The sequence below is a fragment of the Brugia malayi genome, assembly GCF_000002995.4.
Source record: "Brugia malayi strain FR3 genome assembly, contig: Bm_v4_Chr3_scaffold_001, whole genome shotgun sequence".
Lineage (NCBI taxonomy): Eukaryota > Metazoa > Nematoda > Chromadorea > Rhabditida > Onchocercidae > Brugia > Brugia malayi.
Window position 1 is genome coordinate 11,226,015 of NW_025062477.1, and position 27,745 is coordinate 11,253,759.

Sequence of the window (27,745 nt, forward strand, 5' to 3'; positions counted from 1 at the left end):
TACTTTCAGTTAAAAATTGAATTTTGAAAGAAAATTGAAAAAATATTTTTTGACTTAAATGCACTGAATTAAAATAAATTATTTGGAATATAAAATTAAAATTGAACAGTTGCAAGTACACAAATGAAATTTTTATTCAATTTGCACTTTTTTATTAAATTAAATTAAAAATCCAATGAAGTTAAAACTTATTAAATTAAATTATTACTTTGCAAATTATTTACATTTCTATAAAAAAAAAAGAAAAAGAATTACTTGAAATAATAATTTAAACAGCGTGAAAATGTTTATAGTTAAATCACATTTACTTTTTTAATAAATCATTAATTTTTTGTATCATTTAATTTAATTAATTCTAAGCAAAACTATTTAATTTGTTTATTTATTTAAAAAAACCATATTCAATTTTTATTAAATATTTAATTTTAATTAATTCTGGATAAAAGTTTTTTCATTATTTATTCTTTCCTTTGAAAGAAAACATCTTTAATTTTTTATTTTATTTATTTTTTTTATTAAATAATTTTCAATATTAAATTTTTACTAAATACTTCCTTATTAGATAATGGAATGAATATAAAAATTTTGAAAAATTTGTTTACAAACATTGTTTATTTATGTTTCACACTGACTGGTAACTTTTATTAACAGATCTGTAGAAATTTAAGTAATTTCCATTGAAATTATTTAATGTATTGTAAAATTTTGCTTTAAAAAAGGAAAAAATAAATAAATAAAATTTTTGAAATGCTTAATACATTAATATTTTTTTTCAAATTAAACCTTATTAATTAAATTTAATTAATTAAAAAATTAGATAAAATAGATTAACTTTTTGTATTTGTAAAATTAAATTTAAACAAAAATTTTTGAAAATTATAGCTATCTTTTTTTAATTATTTAAGAAAATGCTATTACAATTATGTTTTATTAACTTTATCAATGAATATTTATTTACATAAATTAATGTTTATTTTATTTTACTAAAATAAATATTTCCTTTTTTTTTTTTTTTTCTTAAAGATTAGAGGAATTATTTTAATAAGAAAATGGCAAATTATCATCCACCATCAAAGTGTAAAAAATTTGATGAACAAACATTGAATGATATAATTTTATCAATTTTTAAAAAATCATTCCGTCATGGAATACCAGCACTGGTATGGATGAATCGAGAAATTATGATTACTGTATGTAAAATAATTTAAAAAATAATTTTACAAAAAAAAAAAAGAAAAATTTGCATAAATAATTAAATTACTGAAAATTTTTATTGGATAATTTTTTTGTTTTTTTTTTTTCTTTTATTTGTTATCGTGTTAAAAAAGAATGATTTATTCAAGTTTTCAATGCAATATTTTGAATATTTATTAAAAGAATTTAAATGTATTTGCAAAATACAAAATTATAATTTACAATTTTGGATTTATGCTTTTTTATTATTATTATTAAGCGATAAAATTTTTTGTTTTATTTTTTTTTTTTTACTTTTTTCCTAAATTCTTTAAAATTTATTTATTTTGTGTGCAAAAAAAAAATAAAGCAAAAAGCGAAAATGTTGATTTATTTGTTTACTTGCTTGTTTATTAACTTATTAATTAGTTTGTTTATTTTTTTTAATTTGTTTTTTTTTTTTTTTTTTTTTTTTTTTTTACATTTTACTGGATCTAAATCTAGAGTATACTGTCATGGTGATTATGATAAGTTTCATTTTTTCCTAGTTTTTGATTTAAGGATGGTTTTGATATATTTTTTAAATTTTGTTTAGTTTATATTTTACTTTTAAATTCAAGTGACCCTATAATTTTTGTTGAATCTGATTCAATAGCTAGTCCAGTCCATGTAGCACCTGAATGGCATATTTTTATGCGCTTTTACTATTTTGTGCTCCGTACCAAATAAGTTGTTTGGTGTTATTTTAATATTTTGATCAATTTTTGTTTTGCTAAGTTTCGTATGATTTAGTAAGTATCAGGTGGATAATATTTTATCGACTTAATTGTTTATTTATTTGTTTATTTTCAGTTAATTCATCATGTAGTCGACTTAATTGTTTATTTATTTGTTTATTTTCAGTTAATTCATCATGTAGTCGACTTAATTGATTATTTATTTGTTTATTTTCAGTTAATTCATCATGTAGTCGACTTAATTGATTATTTATTTGTTTATTTTCAGTTAATTCACCATGCAATTAAGCATATTGATTATTTATTTGTTTATTTATTTATTTTTAGTTAATTTATAATGCAATCGACCTAATTGATTATTTACTTGTTTATTTATTTATTCATTTTCAGTTAATTCACCATGCAATTGAGCTTATTGATAGAAGTGATTCAATGTTTATTGTTGTATTGGATGAAGCATTAGAGCGAAAGTCAATATTTGTTGTTGGTAGCATCGATGGTGATTTAACATATTTAATGACATTATTAAAACAATACAAAATGCCGCCAACATCATATTTCATCTTTCTTGGTTAGTTGTTTAATTAAATTGTTTTTCTCTTCCTCAAAATTATTATTTCTTTTTTATTAATTTTTCTGTTTTCCTTTAATTAATATTAATTATTTGCAATTTCATTGTTTAATAAATTAATGAAATCTGTTTATTGAGTTTGTTTTTTTTTTTATTTTAAATTTTTCTACTTCGTTCTTCTTTTGCTTTTGCTAATAATAATTTGCAGATTTATAAATTAAATACTTTCATTAATAAATGCAAATTTAAAAATTAATTTTTTTTTTTTTTTAAAATAAAATTGTAATAAGATTTTTTTTCTAGAAAAAATCAAAAAATAAAAATTAATTTAAACTTTTTTGTTGTAATAAAAATAACGATAATAATCATCAATAAGTTAATGAATTTAAGCTAAATTAGTGTGTGCGCAATAATAATTAATATGTATACATATTTGCATGCATATTTTAAATGCATGCATGCATGCATCAAATACTGTAAGATTTACTTTTACAATTGCATAAACATTTATTTTTGTCTGATAATATCTATAAATCAGTTGTGCAGCAAATGTTGCATGCATGCAGTAAGATTTATCTTTACAATTACTTATGAAACAATCATTCAGCATGCATGCATATTTGATTTTATTTTTATTAAATAACAAAAAATGCACACTTGCATGCATACTTGCTTGCATGCATGCAATCAAAAAAAAAAAAAAAATGATTTTCAGGTGATTATTTAGACTGTTTTAATCCATCACGAATTGATGCATTGCTATTATTACTAAGCCTGAAATTACGATTTCCACGAAATATTTGTCTTTTTCGTGGCCATTATGAGACATTTGAAATGTGTAAAGCAATTGGTTTTGATAAAATAGTTAATCATTTTTAAATATTTTTTTTTTATTTTAATAATTAAATTATTGAATTTGTTTTGAAAAAATAAATCATTCATTTATTAAATTTTTTTGTTATTAAAATTTTTTTTTCAAACAAATTTTTTAATATATATATATAATTGTTTCAAATTATTTTTTCATTTTTAATGCAATTTTTTTTTTCAATTGAATTGAAAAAAATTTATGAAATTAGTATATCAAAAAAAAAAATATTATAAAATTTCTGAACAAATAAAAAGAAAGAAATCATCAAATGACAAGGAGAAGAGAGAGAGAGAGAGAGAAAGAGAGAGAGAAAAGAAAAAATAATTTTTTTTTAAATGCATAGCAAAATTAAAATGCTTTTGATAGAGACTATAATATTAATAATAAACTATAATTAATTAACTATATTAAGATGTATTTGATACAGATAGTTGACAATTATAATAAAATAATAATAAAATAATTTTAGGTTAAGTAATACTAATTTAAGTATCTACTACTTCATAATTTTACTTTTTTTTAAAAAAAGTAGATTGATAATTAGCATAATTAACACTTTATTAGCATTCAAATTTGTTTCATAAATTTGAAAAAAAAAAAGAAGAATTTTTGATTAAATTAATTTTTAGATTAATGATGAACGATTATTACAAAGTTTTTTTTTACTCTTTGAATATTTACCTATCGTTGGAATATTTGGTAGTAAGTTAATTTTGATTTAATCACCCTTCTTATCAATTATCACTAAAATTTATAATTTATATTTTATCCTTTTTTTCTTCTATAATTGCTAAACATTCAGCAAAAATTTTCTGAAATTGAATTATTAATTTACCTTTTACTTTTTTAAATTAAAAAAAAAAAAATTATTTCAAAAAAAGAAAAGATAGAAGATAAAATAGCGATAGTTTTCATTTTAATTTTCTTTAAATTCAAAATTGAGATTTTTTTTTTTCTATAAAATTTATTAAAAAGTTAAAACGATTAGCAAAAAGTGAAAGAAAAGAAAAAACGAAAACTTTTTATTCCATAAAAATTTTAATTTCTTTTTTAGCATAATTATTCGTTATTTAAAGTGAAAAATTTTATTTGGAGGAGAAAAAAAAAAGAATTTTTTGGAATATAACTTAAATTCGATGATTTTAAATTTAAATTTAAATTCAATGATTATAGAATTTTTATGTCTTCATGCTGGTATTTCAACATTTATGACCGATGATTCATTTCTTCATGCATTTGTAAAGCCAATTGAAGTAAAACGAATGACTGTACGAGAACGAACCGTTTTAACGGATATCCTATACGGTAAACCGGATAAGAATTTACCTACGTAATGTTTATTAAATTTTTTTTTTTGTTTGAAGTCGAAAATAATTTTTAAATTTATAAAAAAAAAAAATGAGTGAATTGAAAGTGATAAATTAATTAAAAGGAGTAAATTAGAAAGCATAAAGTATTGCATATATTTATATTTTTTTGATGAAAAAACACAAATAATTTTTAAATTTATAAAAAATAAAAAAATAATTAAAAAAAAATGAAATAAAAGAAGTAAATTTCAAAAAAAAGAAAAATCTGTAATTTAATCAGAAATAAATGATATAATTGAAACATTTTTGAGTAATTAATTTTATTTGATTGAATTCAAAAAGAAAAAGAAATAAAATTAATAAAACAAAACAGATTTTAAATTGAAGAATTGAAAAAAGAAAAAGAAAGAAAACTAAAAAAGAATTTTTACTAAATGAAATAATCTTATCTTTTGATTGTTATCATTATTCAAAATAAAAATTTTGATTATTTTATCAATAAATTAAAAAAAAAAAATTTAATATTATTTCATCTATTATTCCTAAATACCATCACAACTATATTTTTGAAATTTTTTAAATTATTATCTCATTAATTAGTTAAAATCAAATGAAAGAAAACTTTTGTTTTTTATTTTTAATTAAATAAATTCTTAAATATTAGAATAGATTTTGCAGATTATTTGCTCCATCAAATAGCTATCCAATTGGAAATCGTTTTAACCAGGAAGCATTAAATGAAATACTTAATATATTTGAATGCAAAAGATTAATTCGTGGTTGTGGTTGTCGAGAATCAAATAGTGCAAAATTTGATTTTGATAATAGAAAATGCATTACCATTGTTTCAGGTTGTAGCAGCAAACATACAAGCTGTGAAAGTAAGTATGAAAAAAAAAAAAAGATTTTAAAATTAATTTTAAATTTTACAATGCATATTAAAAATATTCTCTTATATAGATGATAATTTAAATTTAAATCTTAAATTATTCTAAAATTTCACAGATCTTTTCCTTCTTTCATGTGTTTTAAGTTTTACATTTTTTTTTTTTGTATATTTACTTTTTCATTTTATAACGCAAATATGTCCTATCGCTTTCATTTCATATCTCTCTCTCTCTCTCTCTTTCCTTTTTTTTAATGTTTATTATTAGAAAGAAAAGATGGAATTTTTTTTTCCAATGAAATTTAATAAAATTTTAAAATTAATTAAATTCATTATGTTTTGAATATATCAAAAATTAAAAGGAAAAGTATAATAATAATAATAATACTAATAAAGTAAATTTTTCTTCTAATTTTTACAATTTCAGCTAATATTTCATTCTATCAATATTCATAATTTATTGATAACAAAAATTTTTTTTTTTTTTTAAAGGAAGTTTAATTCAAATACATCGATATGGTCAATTTGTAATATTAAATATTGATAAAGATATTGGTTGGAATTTGAAATGTAAACATTATTTCAAACGATCATTAGAAACTTTCATCTGTTATTGCACTGAATTATTTCAATCAACGCCATATGATTATCAATTTGATTTATCAGTGAAATGTGTCGCATGCGGATGGATTGCTCAGGGAAAGAAACCTGAAAATGTTACTATATCACATGCATTACTGAAGAGTTTTGTTGAAGGTATTTAAATAATTAATAATTTAATTGCATCATTTTTATTAGCTAATTATTATCACCATTATCACTATTATTACTATTATTATCATTATCATTGCTATTATCGTTATCATAAAACTAAGCAACATGAATTTTTGACATTTTTATCATTCTTGATTCTTCGGTAATAATACAATTATGCATATTCATACATAACATTACAATGATAGAAATTTTACATGATATTAAGATTATACACATCTCTTTTGATCATTATTACGATTATATATGTAATATACATATTACTATTATGTATTACTATTATATATGATTGCATATATTACATAGTATTATAATCGTATAATTAATCAGTATTAAAATACGTAGTATTACAAGTATACATATGTAATAACTGCATGTATCACGATTATACGCATTCCCTTAATCAGTAATTACGTAATGTATTGCGATTACATATATATGTATTACGATTATATTGCAATTATATTTATTACATGATTACAAATTATTTAGATTACAATTCTGTATTAAATCAATATTCGAAGACATAATATTATTATATTACGATTATTTATTATAATATTACGTAGTACTACGAATATATGTATATTTAACTGTACGATTTATGTAGCATAATATTACAATGATAATTTTTTATGAAATATTACGATAATGCGTGTTTTCACGTAGTATTACAGTGACACACATTTTTACGTAATATTACACTGTCATACGTTATACGTCAGTACTACAATCTTTGATTTACTTTACTTATTCAAATAAGAGAGATATTATTTGGAATTGTTATTAAAAATTATCATGAATATATGAAAAGATAAATACTTTAATTTTGATTTTCTAAATAATAAGTTTATATCCCAAATTATGTAACTATTACTAAGTTAATCCTATATCTATTACTAATATAACTGTATATAACTACTAATAAATTTGTAAACTTTTTAATTTTAACAAACTTAGTGTTATTAATCTCAATTTTAATCTTAATTAAGAATTTCTTCTAAGTTAGATGATTACGGATTTTTTTTTTCACATATTTAACTGAAATTTTGTCCTTTCATTAAAATTATTTTAATTTTGACTAAATAATTTCAAATTTTATTACAGAAATGATTTATCCTCATAAGCTTCATAATCATTTTTTACTTGATCCACGATTGGAACAATATATGCATGTTGAATTATTTCCATTATGTCAAGATTTCTATTATCATGGCTTGGAGCAATTGACAATATCATTTCCAAGCATTAATGAATATCCGGTAAGTAATTTGCAGTATCAGTAAGTAATTAAATGAAATATGGATAATATTTGAGTGCCTCTGATTATTTCATATAAATAAATTCTCAGTCAAAAAAAAAAAAAAAATACTAAATTATTTATGATATAAAGCTACCAATAATTTAATTCTGTTTAGTAAGCTTACATATTTATAATTATTTTTGATAATAAAATAATTGTTTACAATTTTGCTTATGCAAAATTTTCAACTCTTCCGCTTCATTTTCGCTTAATTTTCTTCAGTTTATTAAATCACCGATGATTAAATGGAATGAAGAAATGCTTGAAACAGTAAGTTTTTTTGATATTACTGCCAAAAAAACAATCAAAATTTTAAACGATTCATTAATAAGCTATTAAAAATGAAAAATTTGTTGCAAGAAATTAAAAATATTTGAAATAATAATTTTCGACAAATTTAGATAACTTATTTTTAAATGTTAATTGATAAAGATAATTTAAATAGTAATTATAATACATGCAAATTTCCACAGGCAAAATGATAGATTGAGTTTTTGAAAAAATTTTGAATTATTATATGGTAAAAATTAGTGTTTCAAAAAATTTGTAACAAAAATATTAGTTAAAAAATGCTCACAATGTTTTACTTAGCAATGATTACCAATAATTATAATGATAATAATTAAATCTTACACAAAATATTACTCGTAAAATAGCTCTGAAATTGTTCAATAATAATAGTAATACTAATAGCAACAACAACAGCGATAATGATAATAGTAATTAATGATAACGACGGTAATAATAATAATAATAATAATAATAATAATAATAATCATAGTAAATAATAGCAATAATTGAGTGCTAATGAATGCTTAAAAAGTAATCGTGAATTTAACTAAAAGATAATTCAAAAGATAACAAAGATTAGAAAGAAGAAAAAAAAATGCATTTTCTTTTTTTTTTGCAAAAATGATAAATAAGACGAATGATTCCTCTTCAATTTCCATTATTTTTGTAACCTCAATGATAATCAGGTTAGCAAGATGATCGAGTCAAATTATAAAACGAGTCAAAACAAGTCATATGTGTATATTAATCGTATCATACGACCTGGTTATGACTTAGAACCAAATAAAGAGGTAAAATGCTGAAATTTCACTTTTATCATTGATTTAGGAAATAGTATACCGTATCAGCACATATTAAATAATAATGTACTGTATCAGCATATATTAGGAAATGGTATACCGTATGAGCATATCATATCACCGGTATAACATATCTTGATGTTATACATAAAATAATGTACCGTACTACCATGTAATATCTCCTGTTTGATGTCGTGATATACCGTACTCAACGGATCGCATATAAATCAATCTACCGTATCACCATGCAATGCCTCTAGTTCAGCATATCGTAACATACCGTACTCAAATCAATAGTTTGTATGTAAATCAATGTACTAATGTATCTAGTTTAGATCACATTTAAAATATTAAAAACATTAAATCGAAATACTAAATATTAAATCAATAATAAATTATAATAGATCAAAATGCTGTGAACAAATTAATACATTAGATTAATAATTAATAATAATAAAAAGTGTCATCAAATCTATTTATTAATTTATAAACAGTATTGTGTAGTAAGCATCGAGAATTATGATAAGTTGTTATTACTGTAATAAAAATTTAGTAAAATATATATTCGTTTTTAGTAGATGTTAATTTCAAAAACTAAAAAAAGAAGGATGATAATTAGCAATATTGAAAAATTAAAACATTTAATTAAAGAATATTGAAGTAATGCTTACTCTATTTGTAGCCAATTGGTGATGAAATTGAACATTTTCATAAGGTAAGTTAGAATCTTTAATTCTTATGAATAAAACAACATGTATATACCTGTATAGATTGAATAATTATTTTAGTAGTGAATTTAATTAAAATCCTTTTTGCATTTTGAATTAAATGAAATGCTTCTTGTTTTATATGATTCATGTTTAGTTATTAAACTTAAAAATTATTATGTTACATAATAATTACAATTTTGGATTGAAATCTTTATCAAATCTAATTTTTTAGCTAGATTTACAACGTTTACGTCAATTGCAACATTGGTTACGTACCATTTTTGCACCACGTTTATCATACAAATATCGCATAGAACGATTATCCAATGAGAATGTTAATTGATAATGAATAAACAAAAGTGATAAATAATAGATACGAAAGTATCACTATGATATATAAAATGATAGTAAAACTAATTTGCTGAAACAGATGATGTTAAAATGATCATTAACACTTCTGTTTTTATTATAATTACTTTTCACTTTTTTCTTTTTTAATAATGCAACATGATTTAAATTTATTTTAAAATTTCCATTTCAAATTTGTTAAAAACTCTCAATTTCAAAAAATTTCAATTATGATGCAAACAACTTGCAAATAATGATACAATGTTGAAGAAAATTCGATGTTATAATACTTTCAATCACTTATTAGTACTCAATTCTCAACACTAATTTTAATGACTCTCTTTGCATGCACCTTATTACTTATAAATTTAATTAATTGATGCTATAAACACTTAATGATTATTGAAATTATTCATTAACAACAAGTAGTTTTTCATTTCAAACAGCATTTGGTATATATCATAAAGTAATCAATAAAATTTAATTATATTTTGTTTTGCAGAAAATTTAAGCAGAAAAAATAATAAATACAATTCATAATGAATTTAAACATGCAATATGTTAAATAATGAATGTGTCCATTTTATTTAAATTGTCTCATTAACTTTAAATTTGTCTCATCATATTAACTACTAGTAATTAAATTTAGAATTACATTTGACAATTATCATCAAATTAAAAATTTTGTTCCGTTACATTTCATTATTATTGTCGTTATTATTTTTGTTATTTATTATTATTACTTAATTAATACTGTCATCATTATTATTGCTAAAATTATTATTATCATTTTTATTTCCATTAAAATAATATTTGCATCAAAGATAAACTTTATATTCTGTTATTTTAGGTTTGTTATGAAAGATTTATAAAACGAAAATTTACAAAAATTATATTTTAAAAATTATCAAAATATTTCTAATTTTTTAAATTTAGAGAAGAGAGATACGTTGTTATCATTAAATCATTTGTAATTTAATTGATATAATTATTTATTATAGAAATCGTTCATTGTAAATAGCTTTTTAAATTAGAAAAGTCATTTGCTATCTAAAGTGAATATTATAATTATATTAATTATAATCAGTTCTTAGTTTGAATTTACTTCAAAATTTTGAGGAATGCATTTTCATCTATCACATTTTGATATCATTTAACTGATTTGTAATCCAAATGATATGATTATTAATTGATAATATTGTGATAGTGATAGCATGATTAAACATACTTTATCATTTGCATATTTAACTACCATAAAGCACTATCTAATCATTTTTTTATCATCACAACATTCCTATCCTAATCATTCTACTATTATCAATATCAGTTGTTTCATTATTGTTATAATCACTTTACTATCATCATTGTCTTTTAATTCATTATATACCTGTTATCACTTTTCACTTTTATTATCATCTCTATTCTACTATCATCTTTATCATTAACTCCATTCATCTATCAATTTGATTTAAAATTCTTCTAATCATTGCAACAAATTTCATTTATCCATTGTCATTCTTTTCAATCAAATAATTAATCAAATCACTAAACTATTCATTAAATTCTTATCAGCTTTGAACACCGTATAATTCTTTTTTTTTAACTTTAACTTTATACATTTTTAAACTTTTTCGTTTATTTTAATAATATTTTTTTGCTAGGCTATTTGATATATATTTACTACTAAGTTAATATATCTTTTTTTTTAATCTATTTTTCATTTTTGTATCAAAAAAAAAAAAAAAAGCAAATAATTATTGAAAGAATTAGAATGAAATTGTAAAATTATTATTTGAAGTGAAATTAGCTAAAAATTTAAAAGAAATTATTCCTAAAAATTTATTCGAAGTGAAATTTAGCAAAAAAAAAAAAAAAAAAGAAAAAAAAAAGAGAGAGAAAAAGAGAAAAAACATTAATAATTCATTCAAAAAAATATTTTTCTATAAAATAAATTCTGGTTGTTTACTTTTATTTCAGTTCTGTAAGTCAAAATATTTGCCCATTTTTTGATTAATTCTAAAAAACAGCTATTTGCTACCTTTTTCTCTTTGCTAGGCTATTTACTATTTAATTAATATATGGCCCCTTTTTTTTTTTTAATTTATTTCCATTCTTTTTTTTTTATGAAATATAAATTATTAAATTGAATGTATTGTAGATTTTTTGGCCTGAAGGTCTAAGCTTATGCTTTTTCGTTTTCTTCGAGAAAGACTTTTTCAATTCAATCATTTAATTTAAATTGATGATTGCAATAAAATTTATTGCTAATATTACTATTATTATTATTGTTATTCATTTATTTACTTAAAAAAATTCTTAAAAATTTATCAAAATTAAACAATAATGTTTGATTATTTGAGATAAAAAAAAACTTCTGAGAAAAACTTATTTTTTTTAATAATATTCAATAAAAAATAAACTTTAAGTAACTTTTTAATTACTAAAATTACAAAGCATTTAAAATTTGATAGAATGATATTATTATTATTATTATTATTATTATTATTATTATTATTATTATTGTTATTAACAAAATGAAATTATTTTGCAATTTAAAATAAAACATTTAAAAATATTAGTTTTGAAATTCCTAACATTAAAACTATCTTTAATGATCTCATTAAAGTGAATAAAATTTGAATGTAATACATATATTGAAATTTTAATTGGCAATTAAATTTCATATTTAATTTTAATTTGAAAAAAAAAAAAAATTTTTCCCCTACCTTTAATCAATTATTTCATTTCAATAACAAAATACAATCATTGAATGATTGTTATTGACAATAAGAAATTTTGTTTACAACAATATTTACAAAATCATATCAGTTTGTGGCTGAAAAACATGTGATTTAGCTCAAATTCTTTCCATTTTCTCTTTGCTATATTAGTTATTATTTGTTATATTTACTAATTATTTACTAAATTATTTCTATTTTTAATTTATTTCCTATATTATTTGTTAATTGTTGCTATGTTACTTATTATTTACTTATTAATTTGCTATAATGCTAATTATTTTGTTACTTAAAGAAAATTTCCGATTGAATTAATTAAATGCAATGATTTAATTAAATACTTGGAAACTAATTATTTATTGGTAATACAGCAAAGCAGTAGGTAATTAATAAGTAATATAGCAGATGGTAATAAATAATAAGTTTTAAAAAAATAGTTCAGTCTTATCAAATATTGAAAAAAAAAAAAAAAAAATACTTCGTCTGTTATTTCAATATGTATCATTTAATTTCTTTATTTAAGATATTCAAGTAAACAAATTCTGATATTTGAATCTTAAATTTAGAAATAGATTTCCTTCCTTTTTTTTCTGCTACATAAAATACTTCGATAGATTTTTAGCTTAAATTAATTCATTAAACAATGAAAAATTTTAAGTTTAATTTCATTGTATTTGAATTTATAAATAAAATTATTAGCGTTGTATTTAAGTTTACAAAATAAAATTACATTGTAAAATTAATCAAAAAAGTAAAGAAATATGAAATTTATTACTACAATCAATTATCTAATTATTGTAATCATAAATTTCTCATGCTGATACAATAAGAAATTACTGAGCAATAAATGCTAAGCAAATATGAAAAATAAAGTTATCTTTTATTAATTTTCTTTCCTTTGTTTAACAAAAAAAAAAGGAAAAATTCTTTTTTAAAATCCTTTGTGAAAAAAATTAAAATTTTTTTTTTTTTTTGCTAATTGCTTTAAATGAATGATTGAAGCAATTAAATGAGATAACTTACTTAAAAAACTGAAAATATTCGTTTATTTCTAACTTAGAAAACAAGTTTCTCAAATAAGTTTGAGAGAAAAAAAAAAAAAAAAAGGCAATGGAAATGGTTGACAATATATTTAAAAAGATTTAAAAATTTTTTTCAATTTCATTACAAAATATTTTAGTTTTCGTTGTTACTAGAAATTCTCTTATATGCAATCAAATTTTTTTTGTATTTTTAGCATATAATAGGCAAAAATATTTTTGTAATTTTATTTTTTATTTAAAAAAAAAAAAAAAAGGAAAATTTTGAAAGTTTTACAAATTATCATACATAATTTTATGTTTCATTAATATTTTAATTATTTAATAATTTTTTGAAATATATAAAATATGAATGTAACATTATTTATTGTTTTCTTTCAAATTAATTTCCGTTTTTTTTTCTTTTTTTTACACTTTTTATTGCTTATTACATTTGAATATTTTTAATAATTTTATATTATAAAGCAAAAAAAAAAAAAAAAAACTTTTTTTCTTTCAATTTTTGAGAGTAAATTTTTTAATAAAAAATTAAAATTAAATTTTGCTAATTTTTAAAAATTATTAGAAAATTTTTATGAAAAATGAAAATTGCTGTAAATGTAATCAAATTATATTTACAGCAATTTGAAAAAATGAAAAAAAAAATTTTTGAAGAAAAATAAAATTGAAAACGATTTAACTGATACATTTATCATTTATCAGTACTAATTGAGTCGTTGCATTACTCAAATATTTTACAATGCAATGGAACGAAACGAATTTGTTTTATTTTTTTGTTAAAAAAAATTAAAAAATAAAATAAAACAAATTCGTACTCTAAGAAATAAAAAAAAAACGAAAGAATTTCGATTTTATTTCTACTTTTTCCATTTCTCAATTGTATTTTGCAAAAATGTATTTTTGAAATTTGAAAAAAAAAAAAAAAGAAAAAGAAAAATGAGAAAAGTGAAAAAGTTTGCTTCAACGATTCAAAAAAATTAGCAATAATTTTATAATTTTAAAATATTACAACTAATTATATATATTTCAAATTTGAAAAATTTTCCTTCCTAATTTCAATTTAATTAGTTGCTATGCAAATTTTGCTATTTAATTAACTAATTTTTTTTTTTTTTTGCAGCTAATTGTACTTAAGTGTACAATGTTTGAATTCGTTTAAATTATTTTAATCATTTTAAAATTTTAAACATTTTCTGTTTTTAAAAACGAAATTAGGAAACATTTAAAATGATAGAAAAAGAGAAAACGAAACAGCGATAAATTCTTTTTAAGAAAATAATTAATTCAAAACAAAAAAAATGACTGAAGTGCTAGCTAATAATGAAAACAATTTCATTTTTATTGTTTTATGTATTTGTCATTATTATTACTATTATTATCATTGTTATTATTATTATTATTGCTGTTATTATTATTATTAGTTATTATTATTGTTAGTTATTATCTTTATTATTATTATTTCTATTATTACTACTATTATTATTGTTATTATCACCATTTACTATTATCGTTATTACTGCTATTATTATTAATATTATTTCGATTATTACTATTATTATTATTGTTATCATTACTATTGTTATTAATAATATTATTATTCCTGCTATGATTGTGAGCAAAAAATTTAATCATTATTATTACCATTATTTAAAAAAATTTAATTATTATTATTATTTTGCTATTACATTCATCTGAAAAAAATTATTACTAATTGCTAAGCTTAGCTTAACCACTCAGTTTAATCCTTTCACAAATTCTTATTTAACACTTTTCACTTACATTGATTGGTTCAGCATTGAACAACTGTTTCATCGTTTCATTTTAAATTTTAACTCATTGAAATTCAATCAAAATTTCATCCACTTTTACAATTTCATCTCTCATTGCAAATAAATGTTAAATCTGATTTTTCACTTTTATTTCAAAATATGTTAGTTCAATAAAAATTCATAATTAATTTATTTATAAAATGTAATAATTATATATTTCGTTCCTAAAATTTTTTATTAAAAAAAAATTTTTTTTTTCTCTTTCTTTAATTTTTTGACAAATTATCGCTGCTAAGGATTTCATATTCACTGCTATTTTTACAAAAAAAAAAAAGAAGGAAGGAAGAAGCAAAAATTAAGTTAAAAAATTAGAAAATAAAATATAATTCACTTTATATTATATTTTTTTTTTAGAAATAAAAATTTTTAATTAAATTTAATTTATTCATAATAATAGAAGGTATCAGATATTTATTTAAATTTTTTAATTTAATGAAAAATTTTTTTGAAAAGTTTGTTTTTTTTTATTAATTCTTCTAATTATTGCAATTTAATTTAATTTTATTGATTTTTGTCTGTTTGTTTTTTTTTTTAATTTTGCAGTTTATATTAATTACTCAACCATACGACCGAAGGAAATTGATCGATTTATTCATTTTCTTTTTTTTTTTTGAAATTTCGTCAATTTATCGCTTTTGTAACAAATTTTCAACGAAACGAATTAAACGATTATTCAACAATTTTTGTTAAACAAAGCAAACAAAAAAAAAAAAACGAACAGAAATTGAAATTTCAACGATTAAACTACGAGCATTAAAGTAAGTTTTTTTTATTTTATTTATTAAATTTTGCCTTTTTTCTTTTTTTTTTGATAATAAATTTATTAGAAATTATTTTTGTGAATAACTTAATCAAAATAATAAAATTGTTGTTTTAATAAAATTAGTGTAAAAATCGCATTTGAAATTTTTTAACTTTTTTTTTTGAATTTTCAAAACTTAAAATTTTTATGTTAAATTAAATTAAAAAAATTATTTAAATTTTTAAATTCTCAAAGTAATTTACTTCGTATAATTTATCATACATTCTTTACTTTTATCTATCTATTAACTGGTTGATAAATTTAAATTTTTATTTTCTTTAAAATTATCAAAAAATTTAATGCTAGAAAAAATTTGTATTATTTTTTTTTTTTTTTGCTAATTTTTTTTTTCAAAATTTTGATTTCAATTTTTTTTTTTTTTATTACTAAATTGATGTGAAATTTTTGAAAAAAAAAAGTGAAATAAAGAAAATAGAAAAGAACGAAATAATAATAATAATAATATTATTATTATTATTATTATTATTATTATTATTATTATTATTATTATTATTATTATTATTATTATTGCATTACTGCTATTTACAAAGTGTTAGAAAATTCTAGAAAATTGAAAATTACGAATAAATTAGGAAAAGTTAATGAAATCAATCAGAAATTATTTTTCTTTCAAATCTTTCAATTAAATATATTTTTATATTATAGCATTCATTCCTAATTACTTTTAGTATTAATTTTCGCAAATTAATTTTTGACAATTAATTTATAATATTTGTAATTCATTTCTTTCAATTATTTCAAATATTATTAAAATAGAATTTTATTATTGTTATATTTATATTACTTGTTGATAAGTTTTAAATATTAATACTTTCTATTACTTTTCTTTTTCTTATTTTTTCAAAGTAATTTCATATTAATTTTAATTATTATTTTCAATATTTTAATTTTTTCTTTAATAAACGAATAAAAAACAAAAATGAAATTTTATATTTTATTTTAAAATTTTACATACTGCTTTTAAAAAACAATTATAATTATTATTTGCTAAAAAAAAAAAAAATTGATAACATTTGTAATTTATATTATTAAAGTAGTTTATTCAATTTTATTCATTTGTTTACTTATTTACTTAACTTTTTTTTAAAATATGTTTGCTTACTTATTTACTTAACTTAATTTTAAACTATGCTTGTTTACTGATATACTTAATTTATCTTTAAAATATGTTTGCTTAATTAGCATATATCAAATTAAATACACAAATTTTTAAATTGAAATATTTTTTTCAGTTTATTTTATTTGACAAAAAAAAAATTTAATAATCTTTGATTGTAATATGCTTTTTCCACTGATATTTCCTGCAATAATTAATTCGATAATTACATTTATAATTATTTTTTTTTTTTTTTTTCACAAAAAAAATTGTATGAAATCATTAAATTATTCATTTTCAAATAATAATTAAATTTTTTTTTCCGCCACAATAAAAATATTTTAATATATTTAATAAATTTATTTCAATCCATTTCATTCGTAATTTTACTTAAATTAGTAAATAATGATTACAAGGAATACAGAAAAAGTTTTTTTTTTTTTCCGTATTATAATAAATTTTATTATAATTATTAAATTTGTTTCAATTCATTTTATTTAATTTTTAATGAATTGTAAATATAATTATAGCAATTTTTTTTTTTCAAAAAGAATTTATATTTCAAAATTTAAATTATAATTATTTGATATATTTCTTTTTTTTTTTTCAAATCTAAATTATTAGTTAATCTGTTTGAATTTCGTTTTTTAAAATTTTTAAAAATTTTTTTTATCATTTATTTTTGTCACACTTATATAAGTTCAAATTATGTATTTTACATTTTTTTTATTTTTATTTTACTTTTTAAAAAAAAAATTATTTTTATTAAAATGAAAAAAAAAAGGAAAAACAAAAAAAATTTTTCCTTCTTAATAACATTTTATTGAATGATAAATTTTCATTTTTTTTTTCATTTTTTTAAATTGAAAATTTAATTAATGGCTGTCAATAAATTGTTATTAACAGTATTTGCTCTTTCGTTTTTCTTTCCTTTTTTTCATTTTTTTTAAATTATTACACTTCAAAAATATTACAGAAAATTTTTTTTCATTCTTTTTTCCTTACTAAATTATAAAAAATTTAGTATTGTTTTAATGGTAAAATATTTTTATGAATTTTTTTTTTTTTGATTTTTAAATTTAATTTTAAATACAATTATTATGCAGCAATGTTGAAAGAAGCTGCTTTTTTACAAAAATTTTAATCGCTTTTTTTAAAATTTATTTCTTTTCGTTTTTTTTTTTTAAAAAAAAACTTTTCCCTCTGTGCTTTGTTTTTTGTTTCATTTTTATCTTTTTTTTTTTTTTTAAATTAAGTTTGAAATTTTTTGTTAGAAAATTTATGCTAAAATATAAATTTTTTTTTTCAAATTTGAAAAAAATATATCCAATATGATTATTTTTAAGTTTCATTCGTGTTTAAAAAAAAAATAATTTATATTTTTCTCTAAATTATTCCTTTTTTTTTTACTTTGATTTTATTGTTTGTTTTTTTTTATATTATATTATCAGTAATTATTTACATAAATACTACTGTAAAAATTGCATTTTTTTTTCGCTTGCAGATTTTTTTCTTTTGGTATTTTATTTTTAAATTTTTAAAATTTTTCTACAAAAAAAATTTTCAATTATACAATTTAAAATTTTTAAAAATTTGGAAAAAAAAGCGATAATTTTTACTTTTTGAGTTAATTATCATCGAAAATGATAATCCTATATCAGTTATCATTTGACATAAATTTTAAATCCAAATTTCAACTTTAAAATGTTGATGGCTGTCCTAATTTTATTTTATGATATTCAATTCTATTTGATTTATAAATGGCAGAGATAAAAATGATAATCGTTTAACAATTGATAATTTTGATAATATTTATTTATCAGAAAATAATTTGATAATATTTATTCCTCTAATGAATAGTAAATATATTCATATTAATATTTCTTTTTTTTTTGTTATTTATTTAAAAAAAAAAAATTATTAGTATTTTAGCAATTGTTTAATTAAAAAAATTTATCAGTGATTAGTGAAAAATAAAAAATAAAAAAATTTAATTACGAATTGATTATTTTAGTTATTAATTAATATTAAAGTGCAAATGATTTCTTTTTTCTTATAAAATTACATCATTTTTAATTAGAAATTTAATTTTCACTCATTCTTAGTTTTAAAATTTAATATATATTATCATTCATTCATAGTTTTATTTTAATTATCAATTAAAATCTGTGATATTTTTGTTATTCTTTTTCTTATTTCATAAAAATTTTATTACAAAAAAATTTCAGTTTTCAAGTTTTCAATTTTTTATATGATGTATGCAAGGTTTGAAACATTCGAATTTTTATTTTCTTTTGTTTTTTCTAAATTATTATTACATTTTAGAAATGGAATAAAGCATAGTAAGCTATAATAACTTAAATTATATAAATTAAATTATAAATTATAAATATTTAAATTATAACCATAACTTAAATTATAAATTCATTACTCAAATAATGTGAAATTGATTTCAAATTTTAATTTTTACGTTATTCAAGCGTAGTAATTCTTTTAAATTGTAATTTCATTGCACGAATTTAAACTTTTTTGTTATTTAAATTTAATGAAATTTATTCTATATCACAAATTTTATTCTTCTTATTTTTTATTTTCAGTTTGTAATTTTATTAAAATTTGTTTGAATTAATGGATAACATTAATAAATAAATAAAATAGATCAATAAATAAATAAATAATTAACAATAATCAGAAATGAAAATGTTTATATATTCATTTCCAATCATTTCTGGTTCGTATTATTTAAGTATAAACAGAGGTATGAGCGAATAAATCAAATATATAAATAAACATATATATGCCATTTTTATTTCCGCTTCACTTATTCAAGAAGTAATAATTGTCTCTTTCTCCCTCTCTCTCTCTGCTTCTCTCTCCCTCTCTCTCTGTTTCTCTTTCCCTCCCTCTCTCTCTCTCTATCAATTTATATTCATCGATTCCTCTTAATTAATGTTCCTTATTCATTTTATTGATTATAATAAAGCCTAAGGCTTCTTATATAAATAATCCTTTCAAATTTCACACATATCAATTTGAAATTGTCCCCTTATTACTTACATACATTTCATTTTATTAAATTTTAAATAAAATATTTTACCTTTTCCCTCTTTCTCTCTCCCTCTCTTTCCCTCTCTCTCTCTCTCTCTTTTTTCCCTTTTTTTAGCAATAATAAAATGATTAGATAATAATTTTTATTGAAAAAGAAGAATGAAAAAAAAGGGAAAAAAACGAAAAATTTTGTTTTTTTTTTTATGGTTTAATTCAAATTAAATAATTTATATTAAATTTTTAATTAATTTAATTATAGCATAAATTAATTATAAAACTTTAAAATGTCCATTTTTCCTCTTTTTTCCCCCATTTTTTATTAAAATTTTTGATAAATTTTATCAGATTAAATTTTCTTCTTTTTTTTTTTTAAAAAAAAATATTTTTTTATTATAACTAAAGTATTTTATTACTATTTACTTATCCTTACTGTATTTTAATTCTTTTTTTTTTTCGTTTTTTATTTAAAAAAGAAAAAAGTATTTTATAGAAAATGAATTAATCATTTTAAAATGCATTTTAAAAGTAAATTAGTAAAGAAGTAATAATATAAATTCCTAAAAAAATTTTATTTTACAAATTTTAATTCTTTCGCTTTTTTTTTTCTTTATGTTTCATTTTAATTAGTCAATTTGTATAAATTAGCATATGCAAAAATTAATTTTGTTAATTTATTTAATAATATAAGAAAAATCATTTTTTTTTTCTTTCCGTTAATTATTACTTTGAAATAACTTTTTCAAATTAATATTCATTTTAATGATTATAATTTTTTCTTTTTTTTTTAATTTCAATTTTAAACACATTCGTCATTTTTATTTATTTTTTTTTTTTTTTTTCATCATCTATTTAAGATTAGAGAAGAAATCATTATTTTTCTCATATTAATTCAAATTCTCAACGATTGATTGAATAATATAATTGAGTTACTATAATTATTATTATCGTTACTATTATTATTATTATCATCATTATTATTATTACTGCTATAATTAACATAAATTATCATCGTCATCATCATTATCATTATTATTGCCAACTGATAATGATGAAAAAAGAAGCAAAATTTAGGTTTAAAATAAACCAAAATGATTGCTTGTAGATTGTGCTATTTAAATTTTACTACTTGTTAAAATTGAATTTCTTTTCTTCTAAAATTTAATATTATTTAATTTTTTTTTAAATTTCATTTAATTTATTTTACTTATTTTTTTTTTTTTTTTTTTTTTTTTTTGGGAAAGAATTTTTACAACAAAATTTTTAATAAATATTGAGACAAATAATTTGCTAATAATACAATGCAATTTTAAATGTTTGATTAATTAATTGTAGCAAAATTAAAATAATATTAAATAAAAATTTTTTTACACAAAATTATAAATAAAAATAATTTTGCATAATATTATATACTTATTAATAAAAAAAGTTTGAATTAGTTCTATTTTTGATATGCGTTTTTTTTTTTTTATAAATTCAAGACAATATTTATGTTATGTTTTTTTTTTTTTATAATTTGAAAATTAATAGAAATATTTTGATAAATATTAATCAACCAAATTTGAAAATTAATTAATATAATTTGATAAATATTCGGTATTAATAATAGAAAAAAAAATTTTTAAAAAATTAAAAAAAAAATCAACCAAATTTGAAAATTAATGGATATATTCTATTTTTTTTTTTTAATTTTATTTTAATTGTTGTGCAATTTCAACAATATTAAATGTATGAATTGTTCAATAAAATTTGAATTTATTTATTCAAATTGTAAGAAAAAAAAAGTAAAGCGTAGTCGATGCTATTTAGTGGAATATATTCTTTAAAAAATGAAAATTAATTTATTATTTATTGGAGTGGAAAGAAAAACATTGAAAAAATGATATATTATTCTAAAAAAAATTTTCTTTATTAGAAAGAAAAACTTTGTTATTGATTGAATTATTCCTATAAATTATTAATGAAATGATAGCAAACAATAATAATAATAATGGTAATAATAATAATGATAATAATAGTAATAATAATAATAATGTTGATAATAATAATAATAATAGTAATAATGATAACAATAATGGTAATAATAATAATTTTAATAATAGTAATAATAATAATAATAATGGTAATAATAATAATAATGATAATAATAGTAATAATAATAATAATGGTAATAATAATAATTATTATGATAATAGTAATAATAATAATAATGGTAATAATAATAATAATAATAATAATAATAATAATAGTAATAATAATAATCAGTAAATATTGCTATGTTTTAATTTTGAATAATTTTAAAATTTTCATTTCATTACTAAAAAAAAAAACAATTGACTATTAATTTTAAGTATTTATTTTATTATTGTTATTTTAATCATTCATTTATTTTGTATTTTATTAAAAACAATTATTTATTTACTTTTTTTTTTTTTATTTTCAGGTAAAATAATTCTTTAAGAATAAATTGTTCGATCGATCGAATAGATAAATAACTAGAAATGATGTTAAAACTGATAACACATATTATTGTTTTCGATTGAAGGGAGAGAGAGAGGGAAAGAGAGAGAGAGAGGGAAAGAGAGAGAGGGGAAGAGAGAATTCACAAAAATTATTTTTAAACTGTGAAACTCAATTATAATTCATTCATTCATTTACTAATTAAACCTAATTAAATTAATTTATAAAAAGGTTTTTTTCTTTCTTTTTTTGATTTCTATGAAATTTTTCAAAAAAAAAAAAAAAAAATCTTTTATGCATCCATCATTTAATTATATCAAATAATTATCATATCAGAAATAAAATATTTTTTCTCTTTTTTTTTATTTTGTTTTTCAAATTTTAGTATTTTCAAGTAAACTTACAAAGGAAAAGAATGTTTCATTGCATTTAATTTGTTTAATTTTGCAGTAATTTAGAAATGAATTTTTTTTATTTAAATATTATATCAAATAAATTGTGCCAATTGTTAATATTAATTGATTTTAAAAAAAATTAATTAAATTAAAATAAATAAAATAAAAAGAAATAATTAACAAATATTTGAATGAATTATAAATTATTTTATTACATTTAAAATATTTTTACTTTTATTTTTATTACTGTTTGCTTTGCTTAACACATAGAAATTATTTAAATGTGATGAAAATGGAATTAGAATTGATAAAATTTAATTTAATTAATTTTCATATTGAATGTATTAAAAAGGAAATTTACAAATAAATAATACTAATAATGAAAATGGCTAGCAAATATTATTGTTTATTGTTGGAGTAAAAATTACTTTTACAAATAAACTTTTCTCTTTCAATTCAAAGAAAAAGAAATTCGCTAATAATTTTGTTGGAAAGAATTTTATTCAAATGTATTAATAATAAATGAGAAAAAGAAATACTTTCATCCTTTCAAATGGCACAAATTTCTTTCTATTTCATATAATAGAAGGAAGTAAAGAGAGAGAGAGAGAGAGAGGGAGGGAGAGAGAAGCAGAGAGAGAGGGAGAGAGAGAGGTGAAAATGAGAAAAGAAGAAAAGGATAAAAAGTAAGCAAGGAAGACTATTATTATTAATATTACATTTCATTTTATATTTTAATTTGAATTTTTTTCTTTTTTGCAAATTGCTGCAAAAATTTGAAATTATATTAAAAAATGACTAAGTAATAAGTATAATCAAATAATTTGACAAATTAATTAATAATCTTTTTTTTTTTTTTTTGTTTTGTCAAAAAATTAAAAAATAAATATTATTGTTTCTTAAAATTTAGTAAAATATATTTAATTTTGGTACCATTTTTTTTTTTTTTTAAAAAAAAGGAATGATTAGTTAATTTTTGAATAATCAATAATTATTAATTGTTAAATAATTTTTGAACAATTAATATTTACAATATTTTCTTTATCAATTATCATAAAAATAATTTTTTTTTTTTTTTATTTCATATAAACTTTTTTCCATTTTCAAATTTTTCAAAAAAAAAAAAAAAAAAAATTTGAGAATTTAAACTGTTATTAATATATGACAAATTATAAAGATTGTTGAAAATGATGTCATTTCATTTCATATTTCAATCTAATTCGTCTTTTTTTTTAATATATATTTCAATTTAATTCATCTAATTTATCGATATGATCATTTGCGAATTTCTCGAAGATTTCTCGAAGATATATGTCAATATCACTGTCATTTTTAATCATCTAAATGACTCATTCTTATTTAAATTTCAAATTACAAATCTAAGTATAATCAATAGCTCTTTCTTTCTCTTTTTTTGTCAAAAAAAAACGAATTTTTTTTTTTTTTATTTTATTGTTTTTAATATCGAAATTGTTTGTTTGTTTGTTTTTTTTTAACATTCAAATATTATTTGTTTTTTGCTTTGCTTTTTTTCCTTTTAACTTTCTTCTTTTTTTTTTTTTAAATTTAAAAAAAATTTTTTTTTTCTTTTTAAACTTTTCTTTTATAAGAAATTTAGCTAATTTTCCTACTTAATATAATTTCCTATTTAATTTGAGTAATGAATTAATTTTATTAATAAAATTTTCTAAATGATAATTTTAATTCTTTGTTTATGCAAATGTTTGAAAATTATTTGAAGTATTTGAATAACAATATCATTCGTAGTATTTCATTCTTAAAATCATTTATTCTTGTGTGGCATACCTGTACGACGATTTTGTTTTATTTTCATTTTTTAAGAAAAAAAAATTTTTTTTTATTGCTTCCAAAAATTCTTAATAAATATTTAACAAAAAAGAACAAAAAAAAAAAAAAAAAAATTAATAAAATAATTATTAAAATAATTTAAAAAAATATATGTAAAGTAAAAGTTTTGTAACTAAAATTTGTTAATAATTAATTTACATTCATTTCATTCTTTCATTTTATGCTAATTTTTTCTTTTATTTCTTTCAAAAAAGTCCAATCAGTTAATTAAAAAAAAAAAAAAAATTATTTAATTATATTAAAATAAGATGAAATCATTCAAATTATTTTTCAATATTTCGAATTAAATTGAAATATTTCATTGCTATCTTTTTCCATTAATTTTTTTTTTTTTTTTTAATGAAATTATAAATTTTCACCTGCATATTTGTCATTTGTGTCGCTGCAAACAGACACACACACACATACATGCATACATGCATACATACATACAAACACATGCATACATTCATATGCGCGCACATGCAAACACCCATAAAAATACATAGACATGCATTTACACAGACATATATCCATGCACATACACTCACATACATGCATTCCACACATATGTATTATCATCGATACGACTTGTTAGTGAATCTTGTGCCTTTGAATTTTTAGATGTTTAGGAATGAATGAATGATTGACTGAGTGAATGAATGATTGACTGAGTGAATGAATGATTGACTGAGTGAATGAATGACTGACTGAGTGAGTGAATGAATGACTGACTGAGTGAATGAATGACTGACTGAGTGAATGAATGATTGACTGAGTGAATGAATGACTGACTGAGTGAATGAATGACTGACTGAGTGAATGAATGACTGACTGAGTGAATGAATGACTGACTGAGTGAGTGAATGAATGACTGACTGAGTGAATGAATGACTGACTGAGTGAATGAATGACTGACTGAGTGAATGAATGATTGACTGAGTGGATGAATGACTGACTGACTGACTGAGTGAATGAATGACTGACTGAGTGAATGAATGATTGACTGAGTGGATGAATGACTGACTGACTGACTGACTGAGTGAATGAATGACTGACTGAGTGAATGAATGATTGACTGAGTGGATGAATGACTGACTGACTGACTGAGTGAATGAATGACTGACTGAGTGATTGACTGAGTTTATTCATTCTTAAGTCTAATATTCATATCTTTTCATTCACTCTTTTAATTTCATCAAATTCATGCACATCTGTTCCTCTTCATTTCCTTATTTTTTCCATTTTTTACAAATGGCAATTTATTTTCATTCTTTCTTTCTTTCTTTCTCTCTCTCTCTCTCTTCCTCCCTCCCTTTTCTCCTTTGTGATAAATATTTTTGAAAAAATTTTTCATAGTAATTTCTTCTTAATTACAATCTCATTTATCTAATTGGTTTATGCTTACATCGTATTTCATTTGCTTTCTCTGTTTTCTTTTATTATTATTATTATTTTTTTTTTCAATTTATTTATTTCTATAATAAATAAATAAATAACGAAAGAAAGAACGAAAACACTTTTTTTTGATGTAATTTTGCTAGAAAATTTTAATAATATTTTTATTTTTTATTTCTTATTATTATTATTATCTTTTCAATAATATAAACAACAAATATTCAAATTTTTCAGTTAATTAATTTTAAATTTAAAAATTATATTATGAAAATATGAATGCAAATATTTGCAATAAATTTTTCTTTTTTTCTTAGTATCTATAATAATTTGCTTGCAATAATTATCCATAATACTTCTTTCTATTGTTTATACTTTTTTTTTTTTTGTTTATATATATTTATTTATTTACATTTTCATATATATATATATATATATGTTTATTTTTTTTTGTTTATATATATATTTATTTGTTTTATATATATTTATTATCAATATTTACAATTTGGTGAATTTTGTAGAGTATATGAATTAAAAAAAGAGGAAAAAAAAAATTGTTAAATAGTTAAATGTAAAAATAATAGAAGAGAGAAAAGTTTTTATTAATAAATGTTTGTTTCATTTGAAAATATTAAAATGAATGTTTTTTTTTTCTTTCTTTTTTTTTTTTTTTTTTTGTTTATTTTATTTAACTTTTAACAGGAAAAAAATATGTGCAAAGTTATTTGATATTATCAGTTCCATCTTCTCATCATATCATTTTTACAAATGTTTTTTTCTTTTTTTTTTCATCTTTCTTTTTGAATAAATAAATAAGTAAACTAAATAATGTAAAATTATGAAAACTATTACTTTGAGATTAAAATTACTAAAATAAATAAATAAATAAGGTAGGTATTCAAGTGAATTAGACAGTATGAATTTTAGTATAAGTATACAGTCTTTTTTCTTTTTTTTTTTTTTTTCAGTAGATTGTTATTCATTTCAATTTTGCTTACTCATTTTAGTTTACAATTAATTTTTTAATTTGATTTATTTATTTGTTATGAATGAAATGCTTTTGTTATCAATCAACTGATAAAACTAAGAATATACATATATATATATGAAGTAAATTTTTATCATAGAATTATAATTCACTTGATAATATCATAAATTAAAAAAAAAAAAACGAAAATTTTTTTTTTTTTTTTTTTTTTTTTTTCGTTTTTAATTGTTTAAAAATAGATGAAAAGAAAATATTATTCACAATTTTTTTTTCTTAATTTTAATTTTTTTTACTGCATAACAAAAAAAATTTGA

The 27,745-nt window shown here is 18.5% G+C and overlaps 1 protein-coding gene across 1 annotated transcript; it reads left to right on the forward strand.

Moving 5' to 3' along the window:
* Positions 1 to 1,049: 1,049 nt before the first annotated feature.
* Positions 1,050 to 9,769, forward strand: Bm1081 (Uncharacterized protein; the record flags this gene model as incomplete). The annotated part of the gene is made up of 12 exons (XM_043080855.1): positions 1,050 to 1,190; positions 2,301 to 2,481; positions 3,197 to 3,345; positions 3,982 to 4,054; positions 4,526 to 4,682; positions 5,341 to 5,543; positions 6,041 to 6,304; positions 7,430 to 7,584; positions 7,848 to 7,895; positions 8,603 to 8,707; positions 9,399 to 9,431; positions 9,659 to 9,769. 12 exons carry the CDS (start codon positions 1,050 to 1,052, stop codon positions 9,767 to 9,769), a joined length of 1,620 nt encoding a protein of 539 aa, XP_042936789.1.
* Positions 9,770 to 27,745: the final 17,976 nt, after the last annotated feature.